Genomic DNA, 24342 nt, shown 5'->3' on the forward strand with positions numbered 1-24342 from the left:
TACAGAATGACTAGGACATGGAAAAGAAAGACTGACAGAGGTGTCTCCGCCAGTGTTTTAAGTAAAGAATCTGATGAGTTTTGGTTGAAATGCGCCCTATGCAGTTTCTGGGCCCACCAAGCCTGCAATCCAGGTTTACCAGCATTCATCTGTCAGCACTGTAACTCTGATTGAGAATAAGCACACATAGATACACATGCACACACACATGGACATGTTATTTTTGTTAGACTTAAAGATGTACAAAGATGTTCTTTAATCGGGTACATTGTAGTGGCCTGTTTTTATTAAGTGTACGTAAGTAAGTCAAATATAGCATAAATATACACACACATACACACACACACACACACACACTGTCATAGAGAGAGTAAGAGACATTGTTCTTTTATTTCAATAAACCTGTTTTTGAACAATATCATATGGTATGCATGTGTTTTTGGTACCCCAGCATGTATTACAACCTGGTAGTGGGGTAGGTTGTAACAAAGGAAAACCACTTATTTAACATTAACTCACAAGGTCTGTGATATTCTTGTAGAGGGTTGAATTGGTTCCATTTGTAGTAAACAAAAGTGGGTACTTTGTATAAAAGTTTGAGAACTCAAGCTAAAAACTTCAGCAAGTTATAGGTGCTGAATCAAAAAGTGTTACAACCATCCCTGGTCTCCCTAATCTATCTTTTAGAGTATTAGGCTATTATTATAGGCTAAATGTTACCATAATAATAACAATATAAGTCAGATAGGCCAAATAAAACTAATATAGGCCTAATTCAGAAGCAGTTCTGTCAGTTTTAATTCATCGATCCAATTCCAAAACACTCTCACATCTTTTTACAGAGGGTCTGCAGTGTGTTGTAGCCTATAATATTAAAAATGTTTAATAACCATAACTAATGTTCCAGCATGATAACATATTTTGGACAGTTTATTCAGTCTATTTTGTTAATTATTACTATTACTATTAAAGCACTAAAGCAAAAACGTCATGCTCATATATGTTCATGCTTAACATCAGAGCTCTCTGTGTAGTAGAAGGTCGCCCTCTGGGGATGAATCTTGGCTTCAAAAACTTCCCAATGTTCCCATAGGCCTACATCAAACATGACTACTAGGCTAAAATAACAAAATCATTCAGGGGGGCGGGGGTGTATTTTACTACCACATTATTCATGTCATTATGGGGTAGTAAAATATAGCCTAAGTCTGGACCCTTATAAATCTGCTGTGCTATAGGTTATATCATGAGAGAAGTTGTTAAAAAAATCAGTAGGCTATACATAAATAAATACATACATATCTATCTATCGTTCAAGGCAGGTTTATAAACCACTGAACAATGAAACAATCAGACTTTTCTCTATTTGACCACTGGGTGACAATGCTGGATTACTCTTTATGAATTATCTCCAATTCATAATTCTAACCTCCTCGTTGTGTTTCACTATAATTGTACTGGATATAACAATCGCATCAAGAGCATCGGATTATCCTAGAGGACAATTTCATAGCGATGCATATAACTGACTTCATATAGGTATCGCTAGATGTATGTTTAAAAACTACACTACCCACAAATAACATATGTGTGCTGAGCACAAGCCGCCATGTTGTAGGAAATCCGTTTGCACGGTGGATTAGAGTTTAATCCGCAAGAAGGGAGTCAGGACGACTCAGTGGATCAAACAAGAAAGACAAAACAGTGAGGCGCAGAATTTGAGCGTTACAATAAAACCAAACCTGATTACATATTTATTATTTACAGGCCACTGCGGTCGCTTTACAAAAACTGGCAACATCTCGCGCACAGCCTTTTTATTGTCGCGCGCCGCTCAGACTCCCCCGCCTTCTTTCCCTCATAGAGATGAAGTCTGAGCCATTTTCTGGAATCGATTCTTTTGAAGAGTTCATTTTAAAGAACCGGTTCAGCGACCAATTTAGTGATTCTTTTACGTCATGAGATGATTGCGTCACCCGCGTGGCATTTATGTTTTGTCTAACCTTGAAATTAAGCCATGAGAATTACTACGATTTTTTTTATTACGAGTTTTAATAAATGGGTGTTTACTTGTCTAAATTAATACAAAAAAAGTTGATAAAATACATTTAAGTCATAACATTTTCCCAGTACATTTTATTAGGAATAGCTATGTTATTCTTAACTTGATTAAATCAACCCAACTCATCAGTTCTCTGTTTATTGTGAATCGGACATGTCTAAAAGGGACGGAATCTCAGTTCAATGAGTCGTTGAATTGTTGACTCAAGAACCGATTCAATCCTTTTCGTCAACGAGCCGTTCAGACAGGATTTATGAACAGGTTCAAACGATTCCCTGAAAAGATCCGACTCAACCGAACGATTCGCTCACGAATCGGACATCGCTACTCCCTCAGAGAAATTGACAGCAGCTGGGTCGCCTGTGTGAGCAAACCCGAAGGACAGACACGGCAGAAAATAAAACTCTGCCGCTACAGTGGGCTCCCCCTTCCCCTTTCCCCCACCGCTTGAGCGTACATATCAACAAGCCGATCCGGACGAACGCCCTGACTCCGTTTCCCCGCTTTTATAGCGGAGCGGTCAGGACTTTCCTCGCGAACTGAAACGTCAGTAGCTTAGCCGAGCTAGCGGGCTAACGCGACTAGCTGGGTTCAGCTACAAGGAGGAATTACAATTATTCCACCGAGAAACACTCAAGGATGTCGGGGAAGGAGCAGAATAAACAATCCACCACCGAACGGCTCGTAAAAGGTACATTTTCTGTGTGAAACCGTACGTTTTTATTCAGTTTTTTTTAAAATTCAGTTTTGCTGGTTTTGTGTTAGCTAACACGGTCTGGTAGCTGATGGGTGACATTCAGTTTATGTGCAATATAAATATAAACAAGTGAAGACATATGTTGTGTTGACTGACTTTTGGATAACTTAGAAAGACTAATGACACACATGTTGATGGCTAATTTGACAGGTTGGCTCAGACTGCATGGGATGAGCTGACATGAATTAAATGAGATCAATGAAGTTTTAAGCTGTAGTGTGTAAACATTACGCAGAAGGAAAGCTCTTATTAGTGAATTAGACCATTATAAAGATATTAGTGGGAATGCATGGTACTCAAAGTGGTCTGAATATGCAAAGTCCATGTGATTCATGCAACTGAAACTGCCAAAGCCGTTTCAAGTAGGGAAAAAAAAAAAACATTTTACTTCTCATTGCAGGTGTTATTACTGATATATGATACAGTAATACCCTTATAATATATCAGTAATACATTTGCAATATATATATGTATATGTGTGTGTGTGTGTATGTGTATATATATATATATATATATATATATATATATATATATATATATATATATATATATATATATATGATTTTGGTGGTTTTTCCAGTTACAGTTGATATACATAAATATAAATCTTAAACTTTTTTTTTACTAAATATGTAATAAATAAAACTTAATAGACACATAAATCTTAAAATGAGAGAATAATCTAACTTTTTTTTAATGTTAACAGATTTTGGTGGGCTTAAAGGCACTTGCTGTTTCAGAAAGACCGTAGAGGTTTACATGCATTAAATGCACAACACTCTCTTAACATTAATTCTCATTACTGTTGCACATTTGCTTTCATCCTCTTGCTTCCATCCTTCCTTGGGGTTTAGGCAACATCAGCGATCTTGAGACGGTTGAGTTCAGAAAACTCTGTGCTCAAAAAACTGTCACTTTACCTTGCTCTCTTGACTGAGATAGAACTAAACTAATTGAAGTTATCTGTGTGATCCCAATTAACCTTGTACAAATAATCTTTTAACTCAAGAAAGGATTGACCCCTGGTTAGGTGGTGATGCATTTAAGCATCGGCTCCCTATCAAGGGCTCGTGGGAGTTTGTCAAAGGAGTAAGACACAGTAGAGTAATGCACTAATTGGATCATTAGGACCGCGGCTTCATGGGTATAGTAGCACCCGGGGAACTTGGACTTATTTTTGATTAAAACTAGTGTGTCCGCTGACATATATAGTGTGTTCTTTCCTCTCAGTCTCTTATGTACTGCTGTCAGCTCGATGTGTTTTGGCTGATCGGGCTCAATTAGATGGCCTCTGTAATGAGCTGATAGCACTGGGCTCTTTAGTAGTCTAGTTCTGGATCCGTAATGACTTGCATCTCCCTTCCCAAGTCAGACCATTCAGAGATCTAAATCGCTACAGACAAAAAAAACCCTCCTCATTAAAAAGAGCCGAAGCCTCTTTCTGTCTAGAATCTGCGATCCCCGTTTTGCAGAAACAGGAGCATTTCAGCTCCAAATTGGTTCCAGGTTTCACTGAATGCCTCCTTTCAGTTTAAGCACTCCAACACCTGGATTTTATGCTACACGTATGCTTAATTGCAGGCTGTCTGAAAAATGTTTTATTTGAGGCCACGGTGGCCAGACATCCATGTTGCGGAAGGTTCAATCTTGAGAATTATTCAACAAAACAAGACAGTGGAGAGGGGACATTGTCTGTGGAATGATGCAAATGTTGATTAGTGCCCACCCACTTTTTCAGTGGTGTTGATTCCGTAAGTATTTATTTTTCCATTCATTTTTCCCATAGGGATTTTTAAAAAGTCTTTGGTTCATGGCTTATAACGCTTTAACAATGAACCAGGTACAAGGTGAAAAAGTATTTAAAACTTAGACAAAAAAAGTACAAGATTACAAGGTACAAGACTTTAGTGAGGGGAAAGAACTACAATCCCATGAAGCATTAAAAATGGACAAAATATAAAATGTTGTTGATAAATCATTGTTTATTGCAAAATATACACACAACATTTCTGTAGAGGATCATGGTTAATGTAGTTTCTCACCACAAATTCAGCTTTTAAACTTGATTATTTTAAAAGTAAGTTGAAGTAATGCAAACGGATGACTTCAACAAAAGCGTATAGCATCGATTAACAACCTCGCAACTCAAAATAGGTTTGTCTGTAAAGGTTTATAAGTTATACTGTCTGTTTCTTTCAGATAAACAATAAACAATTAACAAATAAACAGAACTTCCAGAACCTGACCTCTGCACTCTAATCCGTGTTGAGCACTGTTGCGCCAGTATTCTGATATTACCTCGAGATGTTTTGGGTACGTTTTTTTTGGGCTGATAAAGGATGAATTCAGTCGACTCGAGTGTAAAAAGAAAAATTAAAAAAACTTGTTGATGGAATGCTCGCCTGTTGTTTCGTCCAGAAAATATTGTGTTTGGAAGGTAAAACGACTAAAGCTTGTGTTTAAAAGGACTATAATCTCTGTGAGAATGAACTCCAGCATGATTGAAGTGGTGAGTGGGAGTTGAGGTTCTTGCCAAGGCCGTGTCTTGATGAGTCCTCCCACAGCTAAAGCACGGAGCGTGGGGAATCAAGGATTGCAGCGGCACTTTTCTACTCCGCACTCATCAGCCGAGCCATGCTTGGAACAATACGACGGAGGCGGAGGAAAGATGAGGTTAAGTGCCTTTAAAAGCTTTGATTAGTTGCTAGACATTTCCATGCAACTCTTTTCTCACTTTCCCCTGCTGAGAACGGCAGACAGTGCAGCACTTGTTGTGCTGTGTATTTAAACATGGATCAGCAGTCAGTTGAAAGCTTGAAAGGTTAGCATGAAAGAGAAATTCAAGTTGGGTTGCTGTTTTTGTAGTATTTTTTGATGGTTGACACTAGGGATGCACAATCATGATTTCTCATGGCTAAGCAAATGGACCATTTCTGATACCGGTTGCTGAAATGTATTTGTCTATTTGCTCTATTACAGGTTAAACTGGCCTTAAAAAATCTCTTTAGCCATTTGAAATAAGAGGCAACCACTGCATTTTAATCATGATCCAAACAAAGATGCCATATGTAGAATGAGCAGTTTAAAAAAAAAAAAAAAGTAATTGCATTGTATCATTTCTAGATTCAAAGCAAAAACATAATGATATAACTTAAGTTTTATGTAGCATAATTTCACAAAACTAAACTGCAGAAAACAAAAACAGCAGACGGACTGAATGAAAATGCAAATTCACTCTCTGGCAGTAGATGGCGCTTACACCTTGTCCTAACCAGACGCGATGAAATAAGATTTCGGCGACAAGCAATTTGTCTGTCCACACCATATGTGACATGACTACGAGATGCAACAAAATCAATCAAAGACCACAGCCAATCAGAACAGCAGGTGGGCGGGCTCTCGCGCAAGTGCACGGCACCACTCGCAAGGAAATGGATGAGTACATAATCAAATTCATGAATGTTACACCATTATTAAAAATACATACTGAGTTACTGAAATAATATTTGTCATAGAATACATTTGTGTGTTCACAATGAGTTGACAGTTTAAACGTTCTTTCCTGTTATTTATTTTGCAGATCTGAGGTGAATTGTCCATTGTTGCTTTCAGTACGCCTATAAAAGACACACAAAATGATATTCAAACTCACATTAGATGTTTTTAACATTAAATAAAGCACATAAACAGCACCTGAGGTTATCATTATCATACTTGGTTGTGTTGTTCCAGCTGCGTTGTCACAGAAGAATAGAAACATTTTCTAAAATGGAATCTTCGTGTGACTGCGTTGTGGCTAGTTAGGGCAAAATCTCAGATTAACATGGAAAAGATACCTTTTATTCCGTGTCATGGCGTTGCGTCGTTTCCTTGGTTACGGCTGTACACAGCAGCGCTGCGCTTATAAACACTACTTTAGGTAAGAGGAAAAGAAAGTGCCATCAAAACAGTCATTTCCCTTCAGAGATACATTCAGTTTGTTTTCAGTGAGATTTGCGAACAGTGTGAGCTTGCTTTGCCAGGTACGGTATTTTCTCTCCTGGCACGTCTGTGCTCTCCTCTCCTCTTTGCGTCTGATTTAAGCATGTCCCGTCTCTGGCCTGTGTTAATGTACAAACTTTAATGTTTCCACACAAATGACATTTTAGGAAATGATTTTAATGCAGTTTGTGTACAAGTTCGGAACAGAGATTGGCCAAAATAAAAAAAAAATAAAAAAAAACGGTCATCAATTTGAACTTTTTTTTTTAATTTGGCAAACTCTGACTGATGGCCGGACGACCGGTGCATCTCTAATCAACACCCTGAAATCCTATCACCATCTAATGCATGTCGTCTGGAAATGAGTTATGCAGCTGTTGCTATAAAGTTTTGGACCCCTGTCAGGATGCTGGTGAATTTGATGTTTTGACCTTTTGGCTTATTTACAGATAGAAACTAGATCTGTCAGGGTCAACGTCACCCTGCTTGTGTAATTATTCTGTCCTCATGCATGATTAACGGACCTCGGGCCCGTCTCTCACCACGGCCTCTCTCTAGGTTTGCTTCTACCGCCCAAGATAGCTCTCATCATCCTTGCCCAGAACAAGTCCATGAGATTTCTTACCTAAAATGTTCTCTAATATCAGACAAAAAAAAAAAAAAAAAAAAAAAAAGACAGTTGGTGTGATAAAACCACAGATCAGGCCGACACAGGAAGTTACGCCTTTTCTAGCTTCCTTATTAATATACATGCAGTCTGGTCCAAATGACTCTTAAAGGGATAGTCCATCCAAAAATAAAAATTCTGTTATTTACCAACTAACTTGCTTAGAAGAATGTTTTCAAGAATATTTCAAATCTTTTTGTCAATGAGGTCCAAAACAATCACGTTGGACCCCACTGACTTCCATTATGTGAACAAAAAGTTTGGGGAGATTTTTCAAAATGTTATGTTCTACAAAAAGTTAGTCAACAACAGAAAGTTAGTGGAACAATATGAGGGTGAGTAAATGATCTATGAACTATCCCTTTTATGTTTACAGAAACAAATCAATTTTGTTTCTAATGCATCTTTGAAGGCATAACACTCTTTTCATGGTTGGACAGCTATGAAGTGACCAAGTGCTAAAGCACTGTGTTTTTGTTCTTGAAAACTAACCTCCTTTTAAGTGGGCCTTCATTGGGTTGGGTTTTGAGTTCATGCATACAGTATTTTGGTACTTTGATAGTAAAATCCCCCTCCCGTCCTGAGTGCTTCATTTTCACATGCAAATCCACCACACTGAGAGGTTACACATTTTCGCTGCCATTGCTGCAGAAGGGTGTACTCAACCCTCGAGCCAGATAATAGCCCTGTTACTGCTTTAGTTAATACAGGCAAATGAGCAGGTGTTCTTCCTTTATTCTGTCAAGCATGAAAGATTCAGTGTCTTTCTCTTCCTCATTCTGACATACGACAAGACCAACACCCCCTGATGGTTTCTGCCTGAGCAGACTCTGAAGTCATCGAAAAAGTTGATATTGTAAACCCAAATCGATCCTTTACTCCTAATTCAACTATTTTAGAGCCTGGAAGGGTTCTAGTCATCTGAGCTTGAAGCTTTCTTGTGGTCTATCATGCCTGTGGTCCCAGCGCTGAAAGCCGTGGCCGTCGGCCAGACCCACATTCTTCTGGAGAGCGAGTCGTGCCAACCTGGCCTGTGACCCTAGAAGAGAGGATTCCATATCAATGCCAACAGCTGGCCTTCTACCCCACCCTAACTTCAGGACGTAACTTCCCCACTCCTCTTAAACTGGTTTGAATGTTGTGGAATTCCTGCAACTGAAAATAGCTTAAGGCTCGGGGGGTTGCAGAGCAATTCCAGCAGGCATTTGTTTGCATGCCGCCTGCCTCTGCGCTCGCCCATGCGCACGGTGTCTGAATGTAAAATCCCAGCCCCCAGGTTGTCGAGGGTTTGTTTAAGCTGTCTTCTCCACAACGGCAAGGGCTTCATGTCTTCTTAACGAGGCCTGTGCGTGCTGGTTGGGGGAAGGGATGGGACCAGCTGTGGCCATATGTGTTCTGATAACCCACATAGCTTTGTGGGAGAGTCCCAAATTCTGACCAATAACGGTAACTGTTATTACCGTGCATATGTTTCACTTTTAGTTTCTGGCAGGCAGCTTGGCATTGCGTCTTTCAGACAACCTTATTGCAAACTATATGTTTTCAGTTAGCGTCATGAATTGAGTAATAGCTTGTCGTCTTGCAACCATGAAGTTTCACACATCACTTTAATTTGCCTGTATTCAGGGAAAGAAGTTAAAGTGAAGCAATGCTAATTAGTGGTGTTGCATCATGTGTAAGTATCGTTTTAGTTTAGTAATTAGTCCCCCCCCCCCCCCCCAAACCAGTTAAGTGCAAATCATGCCCTGCAGCCGATGTCAATGGTCAACTCATTCACACAGTCACCTACAAAGACTTCATAATTAGAGTTCAGAAAAATCACGTATTGGCTAAAAGTAGCTCCTAACTTGTCGATTTAGGAGAAACTCTTAAAAATAATGGGCGTGTCAGTCCTAATTTTAGGACTCCTATATTTTTGCTCTAAGAGCATTTCACAAAGCATTTTAGTGCTAAAACTAGCTCCTAAATCTGTGAAACGTTAGGAGTAGTCAAGAGGACTCCTAAGTCACTAAGACCAAATCACAAACAATCCTAATCCATCCAAAGACACTGTACACCATTGAGGCAATAGCGATAGAGCCTTGGGTGCTGAACCTTTTCTTCATAAATGCAATACATATTACATATAGATTTGAATCTATGATAAAACGCCAAAAATAAATCTTTAATAAATAAATAAATAAATAATGCCTGATTGCCTGTGGAAGTTGTTTTAATTAGTTCACACTTACAAATGATACAACAGAACATGTACTAGTTTAATTAGTGACACTTAGCCTACATTTTAAAACCTTTAATTGAATATGGCAACATTTTTATTTTAAAACCTTTATTTTAATATAGAAACATGATACCTCATTCTACAATATTTCTATGATTAAATCGCTGACAGAGACTCCTCCCCCATCAGCCAATCACTGTGGGCATAGTCCATAGCAACAAGGTCAACCCCGCCCTTACTCTTAGCTTAAGACTTCAGTCTATTCCTTGGTAAAAGTTTGTCTCAGCAGCTTTGTGAATAGGTTTTAAGAGAAAACTCTTAGCTAAGAACTTTTACTGCTATTTAGGAGAACTCTTAGTGGTAAGATAAAATGTTTTGTGAATACGGCCCCTGATTTTTAAAGGGTTAGTTCACTCAAAAATGAAAATTATGTCATTTATTACTCACCCTCATGTCGTTCCACACCTGTAAGACTTTCGTTCATCTTCGGAACACAAATTAAGATATTTTTGATAAAATCCGATGACTTAGTAAGGCCAGCATCGCCAGCAATAACACTCCCTTTTTCAATGCCCATAAAGCTACTAAAAACATTCAAAACAAATGATTCGTAAAGCTTTGAAGCTTCATGAAGCATAGTTTGAAAATCACCCAATCACTAGATATTGTTGAATAAAGTCACTATTTTGTTATTTTTGGCACACAAAAAGTATTCTGATCAATTTATAATATTAAGGTTAAAGGGATAGTTCACCCAAAAATGAAAATTTGATGTTTATCTGCTTACCCCCAGAGCATCCAAGATGTAGGTGTCTTTGTTTCTTCAGTAGAACACAAATGATGATTTTTAACTGCAACCGCTGCCGTCTGTCAGTGGTATAATGCAAGTCAGCGGGAACTTGGACTATAAGAGTAAATAAAACACGACAGACAAATCCAAATTAAACCCTGAGGCTCGTGACGACACATTGATGTCTTAAGACACGAAACGATCGGTTTGTGCGAGAAACCAAACAGTATTTATATCATTTGTTACCTCTAAAACACCACTGTCCAACGGCATTCATCACTCGATTCGTCAGGTCTGATCGTGCTCTGACAACGGCAGTGATCTCTCGCGCTCATTCATTGAAGTATATGCGCGAGACATCACTGCCGTTGTCAGAGCGCGATCAGACCTGACGAATCGAGTGATGAATGCCGTTGGACATAGTGGTGTATTAGAGGTAAAACATGATATAAATACTGTCATCCAAACCCTTTTTTTTTTTTTTGGTCTGAACCAAACAAGTGTGAACACACCCTTAAACTCATCCTGCACCACTTGTGCTACGGACAGGGATGATACTTCAAAATTGTGTGGCTTATTGTACAATTTTGTCTAGTGGATGATAAAACAGAAGAAAAAAAAAATTAAACTAAAAAGGGATTTTGGAGTGGGCACTTTTCGGCAGCCACCTAGCAGCAATTTAGAACACTTTAGCAACCATATAGCAATGGCATGGCAGCCACCCAGAACACCCTTGCATCATGACATTTTTAGGGTGTGGTGTTTTCAAAGTCCATAATTAAACATTAGCATGTTTAATCATGTGCTGTGGCCATGAATGATCATGTGGCTTATTGTTATTGCTTGTACGTTTTTTTTTGGCTGGTGGACGATAAAACAGAGAAAGCAAATCATATCGACTTGTTCAAAAGACCTTAGCATCTACTCAGAACAGCAGTGCCATGGCAACTACCCAGAACATCCCAGCATCATTGTGGTGAGATTTGCACAGGCAAGCACTAGTGATGTACAAAACTGCATATTTTTCCAACAATTAGTCTTAAAATCTTGAATAATTAGGCTGGTTCAGGTTCTGAAAATGTAAAAAATCTAGTTATTTATATAAGCTTTGATTTACTTTGGATGGAAGCCTGAAAGTGGCATGTTCAGAAAATCTTGGGATGAGATATTTTTATTTGGAGTAACACCCTTCTGCTTATGGCTCAGTACTTTTATCACACACCGTCTGGCTTTGAATTTGTGGAGGAGCTGCACTTCCTTAACTTGGAGACACCGCAGTCAGCAGATGCTATGAGAGACTGTGAGACATCACCACACTGTTATCAACTCTGCATGGTCGTGACTGTAAACATGCTGCTTTAAATTTAGACATTTGTTGCAATGTTCTAACAGGTAGCTCCAAATCAATATGGGGTCTGAATTGCTCTGGCACAAAGCTGTAATCTATTTTGTACAGTCAAAACTGCTAAAAAACACGCATATTGCTTAGTATTTTTCAAATGTTTCAAATGCTTGCCAGCAGGGTTTCCCTGTGACTAACAAGAGTAAAGGATTGGTCTTCCTTTCTCCTCTTTCCCGCAGCGGTGCCGTACCCTCCCACGACGCGGCTCACCATGAAAGAGCTGTACGAGGACGGCAAGCCCAAGGTGGAGCTTTTGAAGAGCCACCTGGTGAAAGAGGGCCGCCTGGAGGAGGACGTAGCCCTACGTATCATCAACGACGGCGCCAACATCCTCCGCCATGAGAAGTGCATGCTGGAAGTGGAGGCCCCCATCACAGGTAGGCTATTGCGCACTCAGCCGTGTGCTGGTTGTTCTGATGACTCATTGCGTGGCGACACTACAAACCTGTCGTGATTCACAATCAGCATTTACATCCAGGATGTGGTTCTCTCAGGATATTCACTACACCTAATGCCGTACGATCACAGACAAGCGTGATGCCCACTGCTGACGATACTCGCCCACATGCCTGCTTCCTCAGAAACAACATGATCAGAGTTAGTTTGCTGGTTCACAGTGATATGGTTCTTATCGTGAAGAATGTTATAAAAGTAGCCTCTAGGTTCTGCGGTTACTTGATCGGGCATCTCTGATATCATCTTTAATCTTTAAGGTTTAATCTTGACCCCGACATAATCCTCAAGCCAGCGAGAAGAGCATGATTATTTTCATATGGAGATAGTCTTCCCCAGCAACCTAATGTGGTTGCTCTATAAAGGTCAGAGAAACAGTTGCATCCTAGACTCTCTCTCTCACACACCCCCACACTTTAATTCCCCAGTGGAGGCCACAGGAAACCCCCAACACTCGCCATACACTCGAGCAAACACACAAACAGGTGTGTGGATATAAATGGGCACGTCTATCCACATCTATCCCCCCTCAACCCCCCTTTGCACACTCTCATGTTTTTCATAACACACGCTATGCGCGTAATAATTGGCCTACAAGAAAAAACGGAAAAATTGTGGCGTGGATAATAAAGATGGTGCCTGCTGTTTTGTACAACTTTTTACCTTGTGGAGGTTTAAGCGGAAATGATGTTGGTTTGGCCACATCCTGTTTGTGGTGGCCACTATTGATATTTTTCACTCTGCTATTTTGAGTGGGCCTGTGCGCTTCTGTTTAGTGGTTTTAAGATTAGTGCACCCTTAGTTACTAAAATCTTAGCATTTATGCTACCAATTTTTTTCCTGCCATCTTCAGATGACCTCTTTGACCTCCTTGCATGTACATAATGTCTGATATTTCTTTGTTTCTTTCCACAAAGCTTTCAGTTTGGCCACATCCTTTCAATGATATCACCCTGTTGTTGTTGTTGTTTCAACTTCAAGTTTTTGTCTTACTGTGTTTTGTCTCCATCTTCAGTGTGTGGAGATGTCCATGGGCAGTTCTTCGATCTGATGAAGCTTTTTGAGGTGGGGGGTTCCCCTCACAACACACGCTATCTATTTTTGGGAGACTATGTGGATCGAGGCTATTTCAGTATTGAGGTGAGTGTTACTCTGTAATGGTCGCAAGTTATTTAAAATAGGGTTAAGTGGTCAACAACTTATATAATAAACCCATATAAGCATATTTAAAGGAATGGTACGGGTTCAATACATATTAAAGGTGCAGTAGGTGTTCTAGGAAAATGCTAGCTTTATCCTGCTAGCATTGAAATCACCATCCGCCACGCCTCCTCCAAAACACATGAACGCACACAGACCAGAAGCGAGACGACCAGAGACAACGTTATTATATTACATCATTTGTCATTCACCGGTGAGAAAACTTTACAGTACAGTAAGTAACAGCAGAGTTTCCGCTAGAAAAAAATTGTGTCGGTCAAAGTGAGAGGTTTCGTTTTCCGGACATTTTGATGATATGCCGGTCAAATATCGCCTCTTAATTAGTCAAGTTGAGGAAAACTGAAAGCAGTTTATGTAACTTAAAAAATGACATAATCAGGCCGTATATGCAACATGTTTATTAGCCTAACTTTCAAATAGACGGAAAAAAAAACATGAACGTCCGATTGGCGTCAATCAACCAATTGTTTTTTACTATGGTTTCACATTTCATAGTTTAACAAACCAACCCCCCTTCCCCACATAAAATATCCGAATATAGCATTGTTTTTACTCAAGCAAACTTAATTATAAACTCAGTATGTCTCATTTAGCTGGTAACATTTAAATTGACCACCGTGTGAAATGACTCCTTGTCAAATGAACTTGAACAAACAAATGACTAGGCCTATAACATTGTCTCGCGTCATTTTTGGCTACTTTTTACGCTTTTTTGCAGTGCTGAATTGTGCAGCTGCTGACTTAAAATCAAAACTTCCCAGTGTCTCTCCACAACTTGCAATGCGCATAAGCCGCGTAACCTTGTTCTCCGCAAGGCGACTTCGCTGCTTCGTCTTGATCCGATTCTGCAGCGAGAACCCCCTCTCTGCAGGAACACTCAAGACAGGGATTACACAGGCTATCTTGGCGAGCTTGGTCCACTCTGGATACATTTTTTCGTTACCATCAACTACCTCACATCTTAGCCATGGGAACTTGTCACTCCATTCCGACCCTACACTTCGGCTTTTTCTCCGGTGGTGGCGGAGCTGTCTGGCTCTGGACATCTGAGGCTTCAGGCGTTCCTGATTCAGTATCCTCCTTCGTGTCTGGCCTCTGAAAAAAACTTTTAAGGCTAGTCTGCCTGGGCCTGGCCATATTTGAAACGTCTCTCAATAGTTCGTGGTTTAGGTCTATATTATAGCCGTTAGGCGTGCGCTTTATTTGAAATGCAACATGCGATGTTGTTTAAAAACTTTCAAACGGTCGATTCAGATTGTGTTAGGGGGGCGGGGCCGGGATTATTAGGCAGTTTTAATCTGACAATTTGACCGGAGAGATTTAATTTTGTCGGACATTTAATTTTTTTCCCGGCCAATGTCCGGTAATTACCGGACAACGGAAACCCTGAGTAACAGTACTTAAATAACAAACGTAAAAAATGAATTGGATGCAGAAAATGGATTTGAACATGTCTAACGTGACAGCGGATGGACAAAATGGCAGCATTGAGCACAAAATAAACCACATCCCTGTCTTTATAACCAGAAAGGTGATAGTATTTCTGGAAAAATACACATTTACACAATGTAAACATTGTCAGAATATCAAGTGATGGAACAACACAAAACTATCTTTCATGCTAAGGACTGCATTCACAATACCCGCAGGGACGCTGAGGGTATTTTTCACTGAAGGAGGAAACGAGACGTTTCCATTGTTTGTAGCAAGACTCATGACTCAACAAATGGTCGAAACATCTGGTGGTGGTGGTGGCCTTACAAATCCATGCACCAAAGGTGTGGATGTTGTAGTTTGCTCGTAACTTTGAAAACATAAAAATAAAAATTTCAACCAGCATAACAAGAAAAATGTTTCTGAAGAGAATTACCTATTGCACCTTTAAGCTCTATCAGCAGCATCAGTGGCATGCTGTTGATTACCATAGAAAATTATTTAAACTTGCCCCTCAGTTCGCAAAAAAATGCATTTACAGTAATGAAGCCTATTTGCCAAGGCATTGTTCAGCTGAAATATTGAGAGGCGGAACATAAAAAGTATTCAAACAACTTTACTTTTTAATTTATCACTTGAAAACACAACACCCTTAACAGCATGCTCAGTTCAGTTACCCAAATTTAACTACCTAAACTTTATTTGGTTTTGGATTTTGGCTAAATGAAAAATTTACTTTTGATAATTAATTTTGGTGCATGCCACAAATATTGTCAATAGCCAAATCTATATTAAAGGGTTAGTTCACTCCAAAATGAAAATTCTGTAATTAAATACTCACCCTCGTGTCGTTCCACATCCGTAAGACTTTCGTTCATCTTCGGAACACAAATTAAGATCTTTTTGCTGACAGAATGCTGTCAGATTTCCTTCTATAGACTCCCTTTGTAACTACCACTTTGAAGCTTCAAAAACTTCATAAAGAGGTCAGAAAAAGTTGTCAGAAAGAGGTCAGAAAGGAGTTGGCGCCAACTCCTGCGAAGACTTCAGAAGACGCAATCATCTGGATCAACATGCACGTTGCCCAATTTCTATAACCTAATTATTGTTAATGTAATTCATTTTTTGCAGGAGCTCATTGCTTCTACCTTCAGTTAAACTGCTAACAGTGATTGTAAATTAATTGCCTAAATTATTACATTATTTGCTAACTGCATTCTTTAAATTATAATGTTGACATGCATTCTCTGTGAAGCTACTTTGAAATATGTATCGTGAAAAGCGCTATACAAATAAATGTGAATTGAATTGAATTGAATTGAAAGAAAACTAATCCATATGTATTGAGTGGTTTAGGCCAAATTTTCTGAAGAGAATCAATCACTTATGATGAAAAGATTTAATTTAGGCTTTTCCTCACATGTAAACATTGATCAGCGAACATAAGCAGAAGCTCAACCGAACCTGAATAATGCACAAGAACAAACCTCTTCAGGAAGCTCAAACATGCGCCGTAACATACAAGAATGAGCCTCATTGATTACACAGCACATTTAAGCTTCCGGAAGAGGTTTGTTCTTGTGCATTATTCAGGTTAGGTTGAGCTTCTGTGAAAGTCTTATGGTGTAGAACGACATGAGGGTGAGAAATTTTCATTTTGGGGTGAACTAACCCTTTAAAGGTGCTCTAAGTGATCCTGGCCAGAGTAACTTCCTGTTGACGTTCGAAGAGTTGTCAAACAAAACAGAGGCTAGCTAGACCCTCCCTCCTCTTCCTCCTCCTCACCCTCCCCTCCGTGCTTCCTGAAACAGTCATGTACGCGCATTTAAAATCATTCTTGTCGGTTATTGGCTGGAGCATGTTTATTATGTTTTGTGGTCCAGGCTGCACCAGTTTGTTTTTATTACTGTTTTCGGAGCTTGTAGCGACTACAGAGACCACTTTTTTTTTTTTTTTTTTTTTTTTTACAGTGTGTTCAGGGGACAGGCAGCTAGCGGATAGTGAGGAGATGTTTGCTGTATGTGACAAAAAATGTTTTGGCCTAAAAATGTGTGACATCACTTAGAGCACCTTTAAATCCAGAATAACTTTTTAAATAAAAAGGCTAATTTTGTGTTTTAAACCACTTTGTAATCACTATAAAAATCTTTGTGAACACATCTTTGCTGAAAGAAGTTACATCTTGCAAACACTTAAGACGATTACATTTAACTTGGCCCTCAGAAGATGCCATGTGGCTGTGCTTTTCAAACAGCCTCTGTTGTACCAGGATGCATTGTGATGATGCAATCAGCATGTCGCCTCTGCCTGTAACACTGTATCATCATTGTAAAGCAACCACAATGATGAAGCAGATGGCTTTAAAGGATTATTGATCCTGCCATCCTGCAGGCCAGAGAAAGCATTTCTCAACATCGAGGTTACGTGTAAATTGTTTCTTGTTTGAGAAAAATTTTGGTCCAGTTTATCAGCTGCAGTCTTTTATATATCGTTGGCCTTGATGTCTGATGTCATTCTGAATCGGCCGGCAAGCGTGAGTCCTCAAAAAGCTTCCACCTCTGCATCACGCTTTGGTTGCAAAGTTCAGGGACGGGAGAAATGTCAGGGTTAAAAGAGGCGGCGTAAGAGAGCAGACATACCGCTGCTCAATACATCAAACACAGCTGAGGGTTCAGGGCCGCGGGCCACCTGAGATGCATAGAAAGGGAGCGTGTGTTTCACAATAAAGGCCACGCTAGGTTCCTACTCCCTCCCTGGACATCACAGACCACAAAGGACTGAACTTCAGTCATCCGCCACACCACCTGCTAATGCCCTCTGACTGGGCCACTGCAGTCATCAAACGTTTCGTAGGTTATGCCACCAGACTTCGCCCCACCCTGACACCCAGAGCTGTGTGGAGAACGCTTTATTTTCACTATTCTTTCAGTTTAATGAAACATCAACTGCTACTGGGCCTTTTTAAAGATAACCGCAACCTAAATGCAGCGTATCCTTCCTGAGAGGATAGAAAAATAAATGTGTATTCTGCAGATTAACACTGCAATCCTGTCCACTGTTATGCAGCGGTGTTCTGTGGTTAATCTACCGAAAGCGAACCAAAAAGCCTTGCAGGTGTTTAATGGGATAGCATGCCTATGACAGACAGGGCAAGTTTTTCAAGAAAACCGTATTGATAACTTGAGACATTTCAGTGCTTTGAGTTGAGAGATGATATCAGAAGCAAATGTGAAAAGATTGAAATCATAGTCTTGCCTAATATAGCAAAATGTTTTTTGTCTGCTCAGATGTGTTAGTGGCTCAGGGTGTTTGGAGTGTACGTGAGCTTCAGTTTCTGAAGTTATCGGTCTAATCTAAGGTCTTAAGTTTGGGGATACTATTATGTTAACTGTATCCTTACTATAAACAGTTACTAAAAAAATACTACACTACCATTTAAAAGTTTGAGGTAAGATTTCTTTGAAAGAAGAAATGTTTTTGATTTTAAGATGTTTTTGAAAGAAGTTCCTGTGATCCAAAGCTGAACTTTTAGCATCATTACTCCAGTCTTCAGTGTCACATGATCATTCGGAAATCATTCTAATATGCTGATTTGCTGCTCAGGAAACAATTATTATAATTATCAATGTTAAAAACGGTTGTGAAATAGAAATCTTTTGTGGCATTAGACATGCCTTTATTGTCCATTTTAATCTTTGCTGAATATGATTAATTTATTTTAAAAAAAATGTACTGACTCCAAACTTTAGTTTTGTGGATTTTTTTCTTACTCCTACTTTACTAACCCATATGTTATATGTAATAATTTACATTGGTGACAAGTGGCCAGTTTACAAAAATGTTTAGTAGATCACAGAAAAAAAAGAGTAGTGGTCCAGTTACCATCTTGAAAATAAATATAAAATAAAATTAATTTATGGGGAAAAAAGTTTTGCGTAAAAATGTAACTCATTTGATTGAAGTACTAAGTTAAGAAATGTTAGAAATTCATTTGTTGATGGTACTATTTGTAAAGGAAGGATGTGTCAACCCAATTGCATTGTGGGATATAGTATTCCTCCCAGTATACTAGCCTTAGTGACAACTGAAGTCAGTCATCTAGGTATTCTTTGCATAAAGGAACTTTGCATACTGTGAATGCTAGTGGTCTGTTATGATAGAATGATTTTCATTTGTGGGTAATCTATTCCTGTAATAAAATATCAGGAGTAATGGAGGTATAATCCTCTTAAATGCTGAACCTGCTTTGTCGTGGTCTTCCAGCATATTAGTTTGAGCTACATCAGAACGCTAATGATTAGAGATGCAGATACCCAAGTATTCAGAATGATATCTGCCGATACCGACAGTTTGGTTTTAAGGAAAAAAATCTCCCCCAAGTAATGTTTAAGCTATTCAGGGAACCCTCTCATTTGGTATGTTACTATAATATTGGAGATTAAAATAACAACACAGCCCTAACTATTATATTCAACTGTTGTTTATTTTCAGATATAATAATTACACTGGAATGTAATTAATAAAAACTGGAATGTTTGTTTACAACTCAGTTGCACATAAGGTAGTTTTCTTAAACACTTGTCTTCATGACAAATTTCTATAAACATATATAATATAATTAACATTTAAATAAGCTCCTCTCTAGTTTTTTTTTTATTGCTAACTAACAAACAGTGAACATTGGATAACTTTCCTGAGGTAAATGCAACATTAAGTGACATAAGCTGAGAAGCTGTTTTATTGACATCTTTAAGTAGTTGAGTACACAAGACATGATATATTTCGGTAAGTGGTACTGTATCTTTAAACATACCTTTTGATGTTCATACATGTTCTTTCGTGCTATAACATGTATTTAAGGGCAAGAGATGACTTGCGCTCTGCGCTGCTGCATGAACTAATCAAAATTAATGGTGACAACCCACACATTGCGAACTGCATGCTTTCAATCACAATTCGTTATCGATTAGTGAAGGCGGGATAGGCGGAATCGCGCTGAATGACACAGACCAGAAGCGCTTTCTCTTTCTTGTGCACAATCCCAGTTCTCTCAGACAGCACGCGATCAGTTCTCCTTGCGCCTGAATGGTCAAATGCATACATAGTTGTCAAAATGTCCATCATGTGGTGTATCACATGTAAATACAGTCGGTTATGGCTTAAGTGGGCATAAACATTTGGGGGAAAACAGGATGTGTGTTAGTATCCATGGATTCAGTCTTAAAGGGACCATAGCCTAATTAAATATTTGTCATTAATGTTAATAAAACAACAAAAGATATTAAATAAATTTATACATGGTATATAAACCTACTGTATCTGAAAACAAGTTTATTTAATTTGTATCTCTATAGTGTTTGTTGTATTGTTTGAAATTTGTAAATTTCTTTTTATATAACAACAATTTTATATATATATATGTAATTATGCTCTTTGAAGGTTATTGGACAGTGACATTTTTGTTCTTTAAGTTTGTGACAAGCACATAAAAATGTATTACTTTTTTCATTAGAGTAATAATAAAGAAGCTGTCCTACATTAGTCTCACTGTGCTTGGAAAACTGCAACATCACCAAAAAAAAAGAGAAATTAATAAATGTGTAGGCATCGGTATCGGTGAGTACCAGAAAAAAAATATCGATACTCGTACTCGGTCCTTAAAAAATGGTATCGGTGCATCCCTAGTGAATATAATTGCTTTTATCGGCTGATACCGATTATTGGCCAGTACATCAGTGCATCCCTACTAATGATTGTTTTCACCTGTATAGTGTGTGTTTATATTTGAAGCAACATTTTTTCCATTTCCACTTGGATATCAATCTCTTTAACTCATGGTCCATCTTGATGTTTAGGGCTGGGTAACTGCAACTACCTTATAATGTGAAGTACGTTGCGATGCGTATGTCACAGTTCAATACAGTGTGATTCATCACATTTTCATAGCTGTATCGCTATTGAAATGGCACCAAATGCACGAGAGACCCAGTCTGCAGGATATCTAGTTTGTCACCTATAGAAATAACTCTGACCACATTGAGAAATAAGAGTTTCAAAGTTTCAGTGACCTATATTTTCATTGTTTGAATTGTAGGAAATGATATACATAAACTGAAGTATCAAAAGTATCAATGCAATTGTGATTAAACAACATCATATATTAAAGCATTGCTAGTGTATGTGGTTAATTTTGGTGATTTGCTTTTTCTTTTTGCATCTGCAGTGTGTGCTCTATCTGTGGGCCCTGAAGATCAACCACCCAACCACCCTCTTCCTCCTCAGAGGCAACCACGAGTGTCGGCATCTCACAGAGTACTTCACCTTTAAACAAGAATGTAAGCTCAGCTCTTTAGAAACTCCGAGCATGTGTGTGTGTGTGTGTGTATAAACGTTATCAAGAGAGCAAAATGAGATTTTACCACATCCTATCATTCAACTCTGTCATGGATATTTTTTCCATGGCATCCTGAGAGAGATCATGTCTTGAGAGTAATGGATGACGGGCCGCGGGCACAGAGCTCAATCACAATCCCTCAGCTCTTGTCAGGGCTCTTCATTCCCCACTTAGATTTACATCAACCATCATCCCAGTCATGACAAACTCTGACAGCTAACTGAAACCCTCACACCGAACGGCTGCCTGCTTTCCACCAGCAGCTGATGATCATAAGCAGACCCACACAGAATCTGTGCAAAATTGTAACACCTGTCATTTATGCAATTTTATAAAGCTCTTGTCCTGTATGTGTTCATTAAATATTTTGGCTAATATAATTATGCTTCCAGCTGGCACTGTGTAGCTTTCTCAGCCCTCTTTTTTACAGTGTTAAAAAACCTATATATGGAGCAGAAAGCCAAATTATTTCATTTTGCCTCAGACCTTGTGTGCATTTGTGAGAACGCACACAAGGTTCAGAGAAATGTCCACTCAGAAGACAGTTAGGGTAATGGAGTATTTTGACCGGAAAGATAACAGAAATGTTTTGCATAGTATTGCATGTTATGTAAAACTGGAATATTACAATCAGGCTTGCTCTTATAGGCTTGTTATACTACTGGCTATGATGTATAATACCAGTATGAAATATTATACCGCTTTAAAGCAGAACAATTATTAATGAAACTAACACAGTGTCCTAACATCACGTGACGCGACACGCAACGAAAGGTATCTTTTCCGTATTAAAGGATTAGTTCACTTTCAAATGAAAATTAGCCCAAGATTTACTCATCCTCAAGCCATCCTAGACCACATATGACTTTCTTCTTTCTGATAAACACAATCAGAGAAATATTAATAATCAGAATCCGAGCTTTATAATGGCATTGATCAGGGTTCACAAGTATGAGCTGAAGAAAGTGCTTCCATCCACATCCATCCATCATAAACGTATACTCCACACGGCTCCGTGTGGTTAATAAAGGCCTTCTGAAGTGAAGTGATGCTTTGTTTTTTAAAAAAAATGTCCATATTTAACAAGTTTTGAAGTAAAATATCTAGCTTTCGCCAGACGGCCTTCCGTATTCAAGTTACGAAGAAAGTCTAAAACTCTTACAGTTCAAAAAGCTTACGCTACATCCTATGCCTTCCCTATTTAACTTACGGAAAAGGTGTAACTGACGTGATGCCAGTTTACTTTCTTCGTAACTTGAACACGGAAGGGGGAAGCTAGATATTTTACTTTATAGCTTAAGTATGGATTTTTTTTTTAAACAAACGCATCACTTCGCTTCAGAAGACCTTTATTAACCCCCCAGAGCCGTGTGGAGTATACGTTTATGATGGATGGATGTGCATGGAGGCACTTTCTGCAGCTCATACTCGTGACCCCTGTTCACTGCCATTATAAAGCTCAAATGTGTCAGGATATTTATTAAAATATCTCCGATTGTTCATCAGAAAGGAGAAAGCCATATACACCTAGGATGGCTTGAGGGTGAGTAAAGCTTGGGCTTATTTTCATTTGAAAGTGAACTAATCCTTTAATCAGTTTTTGTCCTAACCAACGACGCGACGGCAACACGGCTGGAAAAACACCACAAAGTTTGGCAATGATAATCTCAAGTGCTTTTTATCTGTTTTATGTATTTTTAAAAGCGTCTAATGTCCATTTGAATATCATTTTGTGTTCTCAACTTTGTAGCTGTACTAAAAATAACCATGGATAATTCACCTCAGATCGTGAAAATAAATAAATGGGCACAAGAACGTTGAAACTGTCAACTCATTGTGAACAAACAAGTGTATTCTATGACAAAGATCATTTCAGTCACTCAGGATGTACTTTAAAAAATGTTTAAATTGTGTAATATTTATGAATGTCATTGTGACTGCTGTTCACTTCCCAAGAGAGCCCGCCCTCACGCTCTTATGATTGGCTGTGGTTTTTGATTGATTTTTGTCGTGTCTCGTAGTCGCGTCTGGTATGGACAGATAAACTGGTTGTCACTAGAATCTTATTGTATCACGTTTGGTTAGGACACGGTGTTACTTGATAACAACAGATCCTATATCAATATCTTAACAAATAGAATACCCTTAAATAATGTATAGTGCTGGTACACATCAGGCTTTACTTTTTCTTTACTTTTTTTTTTCCTCCTCCTCCATACATGAGAAGAACATTCAAACACGGACCCACAAGCATTGGCCATGGTAACCAACAATGATAACTTGACGTGCTGACTTAATAGTATGTACTAACTTTTGAGGAATTTTGTTTATAATATTTAGTTTGTACTTACTGCTCCTGCACTGCCTATCGATTCAGTTGATTTGTAATAAATAGGCCTTAACTATATCGCTATACGGATAATACAAGGTAAGCACAGCACATGTATATGGGATATACATATGGGATTTGTTGTTTTATTAATTAATAATAGTAGGCTATTTCAGATGGATCTCTTATACAATTTCTTTTTTTTTTTACTGTCTTCTGGGGATTTCTTACTAGTTGGTTACAAAATATCCATTTATACGTTATGGAAATCAAGTCATACTGCACATCCCTAGTTTGTATCAGCAGAATCCTGGCTGTTAATGCGTTCATTCAGCCTAGATCGAGCTTGGCTTTTTCTACAGCCAGTTAATCAAAGAGCCTTTGATAATGATGTGCTACTTCACCAATTGCCGGCGCGTTGCAATGTTGTTCTTTGCTCATCACGAGGCAGCCTGTTTCTCATCTGTCAGTGCTGCTGTTTACAATACGCTGCACGGTTGGCCCATTCTAAAATGTCAGGATTTAACAGCGGTATGCAGCCCTTGTTCCACGTGTAACCTGTCACTGGCCTCAGCCTCCTTTAATCAACCTCCCGCCACGCTGGTTTCTTCAGTTCTTCCCAATTAGCACG

General features: G+C 38.8%; 1 protein-coding gene across 2 annotated transcripts in view; it reads left to right on the forward strand.

Moving 5' to 3' along the window:
- Window positions 1–2364: 2364 nt before the first annotated feature.
- ppp3ccb (protein phosphatase 3, catalytic subunit, gamma isozyme, b) overlaps window positions 2365–24342 on the forward strand; it is a 41590-nt gene continuing 19612 nt past the window's right edge. Inside the window, exons 1-4 of one of the 2 annotated variants that reach the window (XM_048176634.1) lie at window positions 2365–2753; window positions 12060–12257; window positions 13349–13473; window positions 21212–21323. In XM_048176634.1, coding sequence (XP_048032591.1) covers window positions 2702–2753; window positions 12060–12257; window positions 13349–13473; window positions 21212–21323 — 487 coding nt within the window. In that variant the 5' untranslated portion in view covers window positions 2365–2701. The remainder of the gene's footprint in view (window positions 2754–12059; window positions 12258–13348; window positions 13474–21211; window positions 21324–24342) is intronic. The other variant, XM_048176628.1, reaches the window with a different exon arrangement.

This window comes from Megalobrama amblycephala, linkage group LG2 (genome assembly GCF_018812025.1).
Source record: "Megalobrama amblycephala isolate DHTTF-2021 linkage group LG2, ASM1881202v1, whole genome shotgun sequence".
Lineage (NCBI taxonomy): Eukaryota > Metazoa > Chordata > Actinopteri > Cypriniformes > Xenocyprididae > Megalobrama > Megalobrama amblycephala.